Raw genomic sequence first — 11,774 nt, forward strand, 5'->3', positions numbered from 1 at the left:
GGTGTGGACTGAGGGGGCCATGGAGAAACTCTAGGACTGTTTTGAATGCTCTGACTGGAACATGTTTAAAACTGCAGCAACCTATGACTACAACATTGATATTGATGAGTATGCCAGGACTGTGTCAGCTTACATCAACAAATGAACTGAGGAAGTCAGCACCACAAAGAACATCACCACCCGGGCCAACCAATGACCCTGGATGAATGGGGGGGTTCAGAAATCGCTAAAAGCATAGAACTCAGCTTTCAAGTCTCGTGATACAGAGGCCCTGAGGACAGCATGTGGCAACTTGAAAGGTGCCATCAGATCATCAAACCAGAACCACAGCCAGATGATACAGGAATTGCCAGCAACACCAGAAGGATGTGGCAAGACATAGGGGCAATCACAGACTAGAACACACCCTCCCCCCCAGTGGGTCCAGCTGATGTTGACTTCCTAAATTGACTAAACAACTTCTTTGGAAGGTTTGAGACACTAAACAGCTTTCCAGCAGTAAAAGCCTTTCCACATCAAGGAGAGGAGACATTGAACCTTGACACAGCGGTGAGTGAAAGACTCTAAGGAGATTCAACCAAAGAAAGGCACAAGGCCACAATAACATGACAACAATTTGGGCGGGTGTTCAAGGACTGTGCAGGTCAGCTGGCTGGTGTATTCACAGACATTTTTAACACCTCGTTTTACCAATCAATAGTGCCACCATGTTTAAGTCTGCCACCATCATTCCGGTCCCAAAGAAGCTTCAGGTCACCTCATTTAATGAAGGGCTTTGAGAGACTGGTTAAAAAAACACATCATGTTCATCCTGTCTCCCCCCACCAACTTTCGACCCGTTCCAGTTTGTCTACAGAAAGAACCGCTCCACTGAGGATGCCATCTTCTGTGCTTGTCACCTGAGTCTAGCACACCTAGAGGGGAATAACATCCACCTGCGGATCCTGTTCCTGGACTTCAGTTCAGGTTTCAACACCATCATCTCACAGCATCGGATAGGCAAACTGGAACAGCTAGGCTTCAATACACCCTTCTGCATTTAGCTGCTAGAACTCCTCACAAATAGACCTCACTCTGTCTGGACTGGACACAACACCTGATGTCATCAGAAGGAGGAAGGCAAGATCCTGCCGATGGACTGCCAAACTGAGGCGCAGAGCCTCCGAGAGTGCCCTCCGAAAGCAGCAACCTCAGTGAGCAGGCATCTGATCCAGGTCAGGAATACAGTTTAGACAGGAACAGTTCTGGAATCCAGGAGTTCTCAGCCCGATCAGGGGTTCCGATCCACACAGGAACAGACAGATCCAGGGTTCCAGGGATCCATAGAGAATGAAGGCAAGTTCAGAGTTCCATGCGTTGAGCAACCAGCTCAGACAGAAATGCACAGATGCAGACAGGCAGAACCCAGCAGGAGTCCAAAGATGGTTTAGGCGAACAGATCAGATGTGGACAAACAAGCTCAGTGGTTGAGAGGGAACAGAATCAGGAAATCAGCAACCACTAAGGAAATGTTGAAATGCTCTCACAACTGACTAGTTAACAAACTTGCCTGAAGACACTGGTTCATGAATAATCACCTCACTGCAAAGGGGACACAAACCTTGAACTAACTTAAACTAACGAAACAGAACATACAGACATCAAACAAGAAACAAGAAGAAAAAAAGCTATCTGGCCACAATAGGTTGAGCGAATATAAAGCGACATGCAGGTGAATAAGATGAGCGCTGATTAGGAACTGGGCAGAGTTAGACTGGTGAATTAAGTGAATAATTAAGGTCAGCTATTAGGGCAGATCATGCCAGTAGGCTGTGAAAGATTCCCTATATTTAGTCTGCATTTCATACTCGTTAATGGTTAAGATTTGTAAGTAGAAATTTTCTTAAATAATCAGTAACATACCCTTACTGCTGCCCTGTTGCCTTACTAGCTAGGATTTAGGTAGGAGCCAGAAAACAAAAAGAAAACTTTAAGGCAGTCTTTCATTTCTTTCTATAGCTATAAATAAAGATAATTTCATTTTGGTACTACTGTATTCAATGATGGTGAAGATTCTCAGTCCTCCTGGACATAGTCATTCCAAAAAAGTTTAAACTGTACTGTCTTTATTATTATGGATGAAATACTTAGTTATTACTTTGGTTATTTCCCTAATATTTATTTTGTTCTATATATTTCAATTTAAAATGTATTAATTTTTGTATATAATATCAACATTGCTTTCTACTAAAAGGGGACAGGCAATAAAATACTGTTCAATAGCAGATGTCTGACTTTTAGCTGTAAGTTAGCTATAGTAAAATGTATTGAGGTAATCAATTGCCTCAAACATTTTAAGTTTTAATTGGCAAGGTTTAAATTACACTAACTACACATATTTGTCTTATCTGTACTTAAAACAATGACACAACGGAAACTAATAAAAAATTTAAGTTCACATAAAAATGATATGGTTTTTTGCATACTTCTAGTTCTGTGAACTTATTCCTGTGGTTCAGAAACGTAAAATTTTGAATCATATTAAGTGGTGATTTGCTTTAATAGAAAACTGTGAATAGTATTACCTATACCTATTTTATTTGACATAACAAGGGCTTCAATTTAACTGTTATCAGAAGAGACAAGTAGAATATAATCCAAACTTTTATTTTTTAGAAAAATGTGTCTTTTAAGTTTATCAACTGAAAAAACTTTTTTGGGTTTATGTTATTATGTTACTAATTTATTGAATTTAACTGACATTTTGGGGACTCTTTTGTATGCAAGAGAATAAATAACTAAGATGGTGCTGTCATGGAAAATCAATGTTATTAGTCATGGTGCAGTAGAACGCAGTGAATTCCACAAATCTGCAAAAACTACACACATGGAAAACTGGTACCCCTTGTTTGAAGAAAGAACAGACCACAATATTAAAAAAAACTGAAACTGACAAAAGTAATCATAAATTAAAATGCTATGAATACAAGCAAATGAAAGTCAGACATTGCTTGTTAACCATTCTTCAGCAGAGTGATTAAAAAAGAAAAAAAGGGATGCTACTCTTCACTTGATATTTTGTTGCACTCTCTTTTGAAGCAATTACTACAATCAAACAATTTGTGTAACTATCAATGAGATTTCTGCTCCTCTCAGAAGGCTTTTTGGCCCACTCCTTTTCCGGATGCCGTGTTCCAGCTCCTTCCAAAGAAGGGCTATAGGATAGAATTAGGTTAGGGCTTACTCAGGTGACCACTTAAGACTAATCCAAAGTTTAATTCTTAGCCATTCTTGGGTTTTTAGCTGTGCTTTAGGGTGAGGTTGTCCAGTTGTAAAACCCATGAGTGACTGAGACCAAAGACTGAGGCCAAGCTTTCTAACACTTTCTCTATAGGCAATGAACGGCGAGTTTATTTGCATAGCACAATTCAGTACAAAGACAATTCAAAGTACTCTACATGGAGCTAACAATAAAATGAAGGGAAAATAAAAGCAGCAATACCAAGTAGAGATACAAAAATGATAAAAGCAGGTGGACCAGCAGTTGGATCACAATCTGAACTAATAATACCTAACAGTTTAACTTCCACATTTTAAGGCAGCTATAAACAAATTAGGTTCTTAACTTTGACTCAAAAGAACTCAGGCTTTCAGCTCTTCTCCAGGCTTCTAGGAGTTTGTTCTAGATAAGTGGAGCATAGAAACTAAATGCTGCTTCTCCATGTTTGGTTCTAGTTCTGGGTGAAGAGAGTAGACTGGAACTAGAAGACCTGAGCAGTCTGGGAGGTTGATACACTGAAAACAAATCTGTTATGTATTGAGGTGCTGATCCATTCAGTGATTTATAGAATAACAGGAGGATTTTATAGTCTATTCTCTGAGTTACAGGGAGCTAATGGAAGGACGTCAGAACTGGGCTGATGTGCTCTACTTTTTTAGCCCTAGTAAGAAAACGGACAGCAGCGTTTTAGATCAGCTGCAGCTGTCTGATGGACTTTTTAGACAAATCTATGAAGGAACTCTTGTAGTAACTGATCCTGAAGATGAATGCATGTATGAGTTTTTTGAGGTCGTTCTTGAATTTTGATCCTTTAATCTTAGAAACATTCATGACATGTTAAAGGGCTGACTTGGTAACTGCCTTTACGTGCCCCTGAAGGTCTGAATCTGTCATGACACCAACATTTTGGTAATAATAAATTGCACAGTTACACCATGTATAATAATCCTGTATAATAATCCTGCTTAAACAAACAAAAAAAAACCTGTCATATGTGGATGCACTGTATATACAGTATATATCCCATGCACCTTTTTCTTCATTTGGTACATTCTTCTCCTTTGATTATGTGAATTGATGTAACGAGTACATTTTTCCACTGTGAGATCAATAAAGTCAATCAATCAATTTTTCAAATTTTTGATTGTATTTGAGTGCTTATGTATTTCGTGTTTGCCCTCTGTTGCACTCTTGTGTCAGTCCCCTTTCCTCTTGCTCTCTTCTAGATTCCTCCGTCATCACCTGCTCCCAATCTGATCATTGACCTGGTCATTGTTTCTATCTCCCATATATACACCTCCTGTTCACTGTTTGCCTGTTCATCGGAGTAATTTCTTTGCCCGTCAAGTGAGTTTTTCCAGACGTTTTCTGTACTTTGGTATTTTGTTTCAGTTACCACCTTTTGTTATTAAACTTGCAAAAAATCACCTCAGCTTCAATGTCTGCATTTGGGTCCTTCAAACCTCCACTCAACCTGACAGAACTCAGTTTAACTTTCTGGTTGATCGGAGGGGAGAAAGCAGGCTGAACAGGACGGCGATGTTAACCATTAAAATCTAGTCATAGTATCCCAATGCAGTCCTTAAAATAGCTTCAGTTCCATCGACACAAGATGAAAAAAGTATAATATTTTCATGGATCTCCGTCTAATTGGTTGGGACTGGGACAAGACCTTCAAAAAAGAAACAAAAATATAAATAAATGACAGCAAAGGTAGACAAAAAAATGAATTGGTTCTGAACTCAAACAGCTGGGATGTGCTGTGGATTATATTGAGCTGTAACCAACATCAATTTTTGCTTTAAATACAGTCTAAACTCCAATATTTAAACAATATAAAACTATAAGGGCTCTTACTGGTTTCAGGTTACACTTATTAAAAGATTATGTCACCTGATCAAAAAACTGGCAACACTGTAGCTTTAAAAGATTCTGATCAAAATAAAACTACCCCAAAATGTTCTATAAACTCCCTTTGTCATGTAACTGGATGACTCATTCTCACCTTGGGCCTTAGGCTTATAGTAGAGATATCCAGCCAAAGATGAAATCAGACCAAAGATCATTCCTGAAGCTCCAATAGCAATCTTGTTTCTCTCTGACTCAGGCATGGATGGGTCTGAGGGCAAGGCAAGTGATACCCGCATGTGCAGAATAAGATAAGTCTGTGTTAGATGTTTCTGTGTTAGATGAGTGAACATTTTGATAGATGTGAACTAAAACTGTAAAGGACAGATGAGTACAATTCTAGGAGGAATTATACCCCAGTTTGTAATCAGAGGTTCCTTCAGGCTGGCGTGTTCCACCCTACAGGAGATCTTCTCTCCAGACCTGCAGCAACACAGACCAAAAGAATTAAATCTGTTTGAACTGGAACAACAATAATAATATAATAATAGAAATACAGTAGAATACTTCAGTTTTGATTACAATGTTGACTGTATAGAATCTGGAGCTGTATCAGGCTTTACCTGGGCTCGTACTCTAAATAAGAGTGGATCTGATGGTACCAGTCGCCATTTGCAATTTCATTTGTGGAAGTGATATCAGAGATGACTTCCTGTCCATCTCGGAGCCAGCTTACTTTGATCTTTTTAGGATAGTAGTCGTACACGCTGCACAGCAGCATGGCAGGATGATGACCAGCAGGGTGCACCACAGACTGAACTCTCACTGTGGGCTGGACTGAAACACAAAATTGTTTTTATTGAATGCTGGTCTCATATTATGAGCAATCATTCTAATTAGATGAACCATTTAAAGATATCAGTTCATATATAACAGGAAGTTGAATTTAGATTTGTTTAACTGTCCCCAAAAGGGGCAAGAAATCAATAGTCAGAACGATGAAAACATTATATATTTTAAAAAGACCAAGGCCAAGTGATTAAATGAAAGCAAGTGGACTTCCTTTCACTGTTAACAAGGGACAGTCAATAAATGAAATGGCCTTTTTTTTAGGGTTTTAATTCACGATAACTTATCATTTAGGAATTACCCTCATTATTTCATTAAATGTCTAAAGGAAGCTAAGGTGCAGGGGTGGCATGGATCTAATAGTAAAAGATAGTTAAAGAGTTTTTTATGGCAGCCTGAGTCCTTAATCTAGCTGTCCCAGGTTAGTGACATTTAATGCATGTGTTCCCAAGAGGAGTCATATATTTTAGCATAAATACTGATAAGAATTTGGGAAACCCAACATTCCCTAATTATTCTCCCTTTATTGTATTGTACATTTACATATTGATTATGTCTTAAGTTCCTTTTCAGTATTATTGCTATTTGCATTAATAATGCTGTGAATATCAGAGCTTTAAAAGTATTTAACTGCTTATGCAGGATGTCTGTGCAGTTCAACACATTACCCTGTTTGGAATCTTAAATTAGAATGAAACTAAACCAAGACAGTTATGTTTATGATTATATGTTTTTCTACCAATAAAAGTTCTCAAAAGTTATTTTGTATTGCTTAGGGTAAAAACTTAATTCTACTTTTCTGCTTTAGAGCATTGTAGAACAAGTTCTTTTTATTACTTGTACTTTAGTAAAGGAGTTTAATCTGTAGTCTTAATTTTACCTGTCTGGTCTTACACTGGTATCTGTTCTTTTATTTAAGTAAAGAATGCGTGTTTTTCACAAGTCTGGTCCTCCCTCTCTTCACCCAAGTTCACTTTAAAAAATTATGGCCTCTAGTGCAACGAAGAAAAATAAATCTGAAGCTGTTATTTAAAACAATCTGCCTAGTATGATTTTCTATAAGAATGCTTCGGTTAATCACCTTTACAATATATCCTGGATGGCCTTTATCACAGGGCAAAGATTCAGTTAACTTACTTTACTGTTAAAAATCTCTTGAAACACTAAAACATTGCAGACCATTTGCCTTTCAGGACAATATTTTAAAGTCATGACTGATTAAAACTAATTTCAACATCAATTACTGGTGTTTTCAATGTCTTTTTAAGAAATAAACATTTGGGATAAACTCTGACCTGATTTGGTGACAAAACTGCTGAATTCTATTTTCACGTTTTTGAGGCAGTATGTCTCTTTCAGAGCTTTCCACTTGTTCAGCTCCTCAGGATCATTGTTCCAGCAGTCAGCGAGCTTCACGCCATACTGAGTATGTCCAATAAACTTTCCCAAACTGCTGTCAAACCTGAAGATCTCCATTCTTTTGTAGAACGAAGAGTAGATGTAGGTGATGTCACTCAGCTCGGTGGAGTTAAACTCACAGCGAGACACATAATAATTTTCATACCCATCTGATGAACATATCAGGAATGAATGAGTTACATTTATTGTAAATATCCTTCTAGCTATGCAGAAAGAGATTAAGAAGAAAGATATTTTTTGTGAATGTGTTGTTCCAACCTGCTTTGTAGAAATTAATGAAGAGAAGTGAGATGCTGAGTGAGAATGAAGCCATGTTCACCTGGTTACACGGTGAAAAATCTGACTCAGAGCGCTGATTTCCAAACCAGAGGAAGTAGTCACATGACTGCTTCATCAGCTGTTACTGGGCAGAACCATACTGATACAAGATGGTCCTGTACACTTAAATTTGAATACTTTAAGTCTAAACTCTGTTGACAGCAGTTCCACTACAGTTCTTTTAAGCAGGCATATATTGTGGTGTCCCTCCACTTCAATGTCACTTTAAAACAATTGAATTCCTTTTTTCCAATGTTTTATCGTCTTTACACTGTTACAAGTATAGAGCTATGAAATAAACTCTCTGCATCTAACCCATTCCCTTGGGGAGCAGTTGGCTGCCATTGTGCGGTGCCCGGGGATTTCCTGCTTTTTTAGTAAACGAGTAAGGAAATACATAATTAAAAGATTTCACTTCTCTGACACAAGCTTTAATAGCAAAGTTTCCAAGCTCACCCACACAGCTGTTTTGCCATTTGAAGACTACAGTCTTGTAGTATGAGGGATATTCCATGGTTGAAGGTTCCTTCATTTCACCAGAAATGGAAGATTGCCACAGTGAGGAAAGATAGTTGAAACTGTTTTCTAAAGCACTTGTGAATCTCAGGAAGATCAGCGTCTGTATTTTCTCCATCCCACGGAGCAATGTACACCCAAAACATGTCTTTTCAATGATGACAACTGCATTAGGGAATGAGAGGAATCATCTGGATGGGGACAGTGTCAAGGCTGAGCTGCAAGTGTTTGTCAATTTTACTTATCCCTGCACAGAGATTTTAAGGAAAAAAAAATCTTGGATCCAGCCAGGATTGAACAGAACAGAAGATTGCAGATAGACTATCAACTGTTTTGGTAAGTAGACTAATCTTATGATCTAATGCAGGGGTGCCCAACCAGTCGATCGCGGTCTACCAGTCGATTGTGGGCGGAGTTTCAGTGGATCGCGAGAAGTTTTACAATGTAGACCTATTTATGACTATGACAAAAAAAAAAGTTGCAAAAACCAGTAATCAAATCAATGATCACAAAGGGCCAATGTGTATTTTCATAATAAAAAATGAAAAATAAAAAGTATGCAGGGAACCTTTTTTATGCATGCTGATTGTTGTGCATGGTTTGCCACGGTTGCTAGGTTGTTACCAGGGACTCTAAAGTGAGAAGAGGAATCTGAAGAGATAATGAGATAATGGCATCTATTACAACTGATGGGGCTCCATCTACGGTATGGTTGGGCACACTGCTGGATTCGTTGCTCTGTTCAAGCTGTTTGAAACTTTCCTGGATTTTTGGATCAACCACTGCATCATTCAGCAACAACAGCTGTGCGTATGTGTATTTTAAATATGAAGCATGTCATGGACGTTATGAAGAAGATCGCTTGCTCTGTTCGGGCGGGGAGTATTCAGAGGCGTTTATTCCGTGCCCAGCTCGAGGAGGCAAGTGCAGACCACACTGATCTGCTGCTGCACACCGACGTCAGGTGGCTGAGTCGTGGCAGATTCCTCAAAAGATTTTTAGAACTTTTGCCCGAAATTAAAGAGTTATTGAAACAGTTGACAACCCATTCTGCTGTATGTTACATCTTCACATCCACATAGTTTGTACTTAGTATTTTCCTATTTTTATCTGTTTTCCTGTTGAATTTTAATCCATCTGCCAGTTTCTCTGCCAATGCCCCGTGAAGTTTATCATTCTGAAATAGTGGACTTCCCTTCTCCTTCTTCCTGCTTTGAACTAATCTTAGACTTAGACCGATTTTATTTGTCATTTTGTTTACACAAGTGTAAAACAAAAATAAATTTAGTTTGGAACAGCTCTCTGGACAATACATTTTTTTTTAAAGTGCAGCCTTGAAAAGTAGTAAAAAAAAAGAAAAGAAAAATATATATATGTATATATATATACATATAAACAGTGATATAAACTTAAATTTATATAATGTATAATTTACAGTGATATAAACTGTAAATTTACAGTTCTAACTTTTTTTGTTGTTTTTTTTCATCTCTACTGGACTGTGTGTGTGTCAATTGGTTTATTTAGATTTTTTGACTGCACAGCCTTTGTCTGGATTGATGAGTGAGTGAGTGAGTGAGTGAGTGAGTGAGTGAGTGAGTGAGTGAGTGAGTGAGGAGTGAGTGAGTGAGTGAGTGAGTGAGTGAGGAGTGAGTGAGTGAGTGAGTGAGTGAGTGAGTGATATGATGTGAAGTTCTTATGAGATTGTTAAGTTATGTTTTTGCAACCTATTTTTTGACACAATTGATAATTTCCTCGTTTGTTGGACTTACTGTTTATTCTCCACCTGTGCAAATAAAAAACAAATACTGCCCATCCCTTGTGTTTGGCTTGGTAGATTTCGGCATGCCATCAACTTCAAAAGTAGAACTTGGTTTAAAAAAGGTTGGGCACCCCTGATCAAATGGATGTGCTATATGAAGTGTTTATATCCATTGAGTTGAAAACAATACAGATTTTCGAAGACTGATAACTATATTGTTGCCATGTTATTTTTCTCTGCAGGATGTTAAAAGGCCAAGGGGCAGTGGAGGTTTGGAAGCCATGATTACAGGGACTATTGATCCTGAGCAGCTACAGTGGGGTGAATGTGGAGTTTGCTTAAATACTGGTCTGCCACACACACACAAACACTGAGAACAAGTTCTGAAAAGACTGAAGGACTTTAAAAAAGCTTTACTTTTTGAGCAGTTTTTTTCACAATCAATTTTGTTGCTATTTTATTACCTATGTTACCTGTTAAAATATTTTTTTAAGTTTAAGTACACAGTTTTGAAAACCACAGCATATTAAAGTAATACAATTACTGTGAACATATCTTTTAAACTATTTATCCATGTTTTTTTCCTATTCAGCTAGGCAGCCTCCCCTTTAAACCGCTCAAAATTGTACTATAAATGAGAGTACACCAGATTCTTATGTACACCTTTATTGATATGCTGAACGATATCTTCCTTTTTAGTGCTAAAGAAAGTATAAAATAAAAACTGAACGTTGATCACAAGCTAAAACAGTGGATTGATCTTGTCCCAAAAGAGTATCTGAAACTCATTGCCGATATTGTAATATGTGAAATTTTATGTAAACAAAAAATGTAGCTCCTTCACTAACAGATTTAACAGCTGAGGGGTGGCCGGGTCGATCTCAGACTAAAATATTTTCTTTTTTTTATTTAGGTTCATTATTCTTAAGTTTCTTCTTTTTCTCGTTATTAGCCTTGGTGGCTTATTCTCTCCTCCTTTTGTTTTCCTTATGTTGGTAGAGATGAGCTTTTCTTGGGAAAGCTGACGCACTATTAAACAGCCTGATCACTCCTCTTCTTATCAGTCTTTCGCTTAAAATTTGGCTTGCCTGTAGTCTAGGGACGTAAGGATTTGGATTGTGCTTGGATACTTTCCGGGTGGTCATAAAGCACCACTTTCAGCCTGCTTAATGTGCAAATGGACCTCCACTACTTTCTCACATAGAGTGTATGTCACCTGCAGAGCCAGCAGCTCCTGGTGGTTTCCCTCTCCTTCCTCAAGGATTTGATGAAGCAGCATGGTGTCCTGTTGTCCTTTAATTTCATTAATGCATAGAACAAATATTAAAGCCTTTAGTAATTTTTGATTAAAGGTGAAAAAAATAAAAAATAAAACTTAGGCAGAATTGCAGCCAGAACCCCTACTATTGCCCAAACAAACCAGTAAAGTCAAAAACATCTGATATATACTGTGAGAAAAAGGAAGTATAGGGATAAGACACATCTCAAGACGGGCAAACTTTCCTTTCGCCGATATAAGAGACTAGAACGTGTCTATAAAAGGCATCTCACGAAAGTTATTTCAGCTGAAGGCGAAACCTACATATAAGTTGGGAGCATCTGACCATTTTTCTCAGACAGTAAACATATTAACATTATTAAAAAAAATCATTTTTTTTAATTATTTTAATTGTTTGCTTTCTAATAATATCTTCTATATATTCTGAAGCAAGGGGTAAGCGTAATGTATTCTTAGGCATTATTACAATTGAGACATCATTTTCAGTTTCAGTACATATACATATATATATATATATATATATA

At 37.7% G+C, this 11,774-nt stretch overlaps 1 protein-coding gene across 1 annotated transcript; it reads right to left on the reverse strand.

Annotated features, from left to right (window-relative positions):
* Window positions 1–4,361: 4,361 nt before the first annotated feature.
* Window positions 4,362–7,716, reverse strand: LOC107099835 (H-2 class II histocompatibility antigen, E-S beta chain-like). The gene is made up of 6 exons (XM_015398108.1): window positions 7,634–7,716; window positions 7,252–7,524; window positions 5,731–5,944; window positions 5,523–5,590; window positions 5,265–5,378; window positions 4,362–4,931 (listed from the first exon to the last, which is right to left on the reverse strand). Exons 1-6 carry the CDS (start codon window positions 7,686–7,688, stop codon window positions 4,906–4,908), a joined length of 750 nt encoding a protein of 249 aa, XP_015253594.1. The 5' UTR covers window positions 7,689–7,716; the 3' UTR covers window positions 4,362–4,905.
* Between the last annotated feature and the right edge of the window lie 4,058 nt (window positions 7,717–11,774).

This window comes from Cyprinodon variegatus, unplaced genomic scaffold (genome assembly GCF_000732505.1).
Source record: "Cyprinodon variegatus isolate N-32 unplaced genomic scaffold, C_variegatus-1.0 Scaffold911, whole genome shotgun sequence".
Classification (NCBI taxonomy): Eukaryota; Metazoa; Chordata; class Actinopteri; order Cyprinodontiformes; family Cyprinodontidae; genus Cyprinodon; species Cyprinodon variegatus.

Excerpts from the sequence above, each read along its gene's own strand:
- LOC107099835 (XM_015398108.1), bottom strand. The coding sequence starts at position 7,688 with ATGGCTTCATTCTCACTCAGCATCTCACTTCTCTTCATTAATTTCTAC. Across the intron at positions 5,945-7,251 it reads CAGTTTTGTCACCAAATCAG|TCCAGCCCACAGTGAGAGTT; the intron begins GTCAGAGTTTAT and ends TTTGTGTTTCAG. Across the intron at positions 4,932-5,264 it reads CTATAAGCCTAAGGCCCAAG|GTCTTGTCCCAGTCCCAACC; the intron begins GTGAGAATGAGT and ends TCTTTTTTGAAG.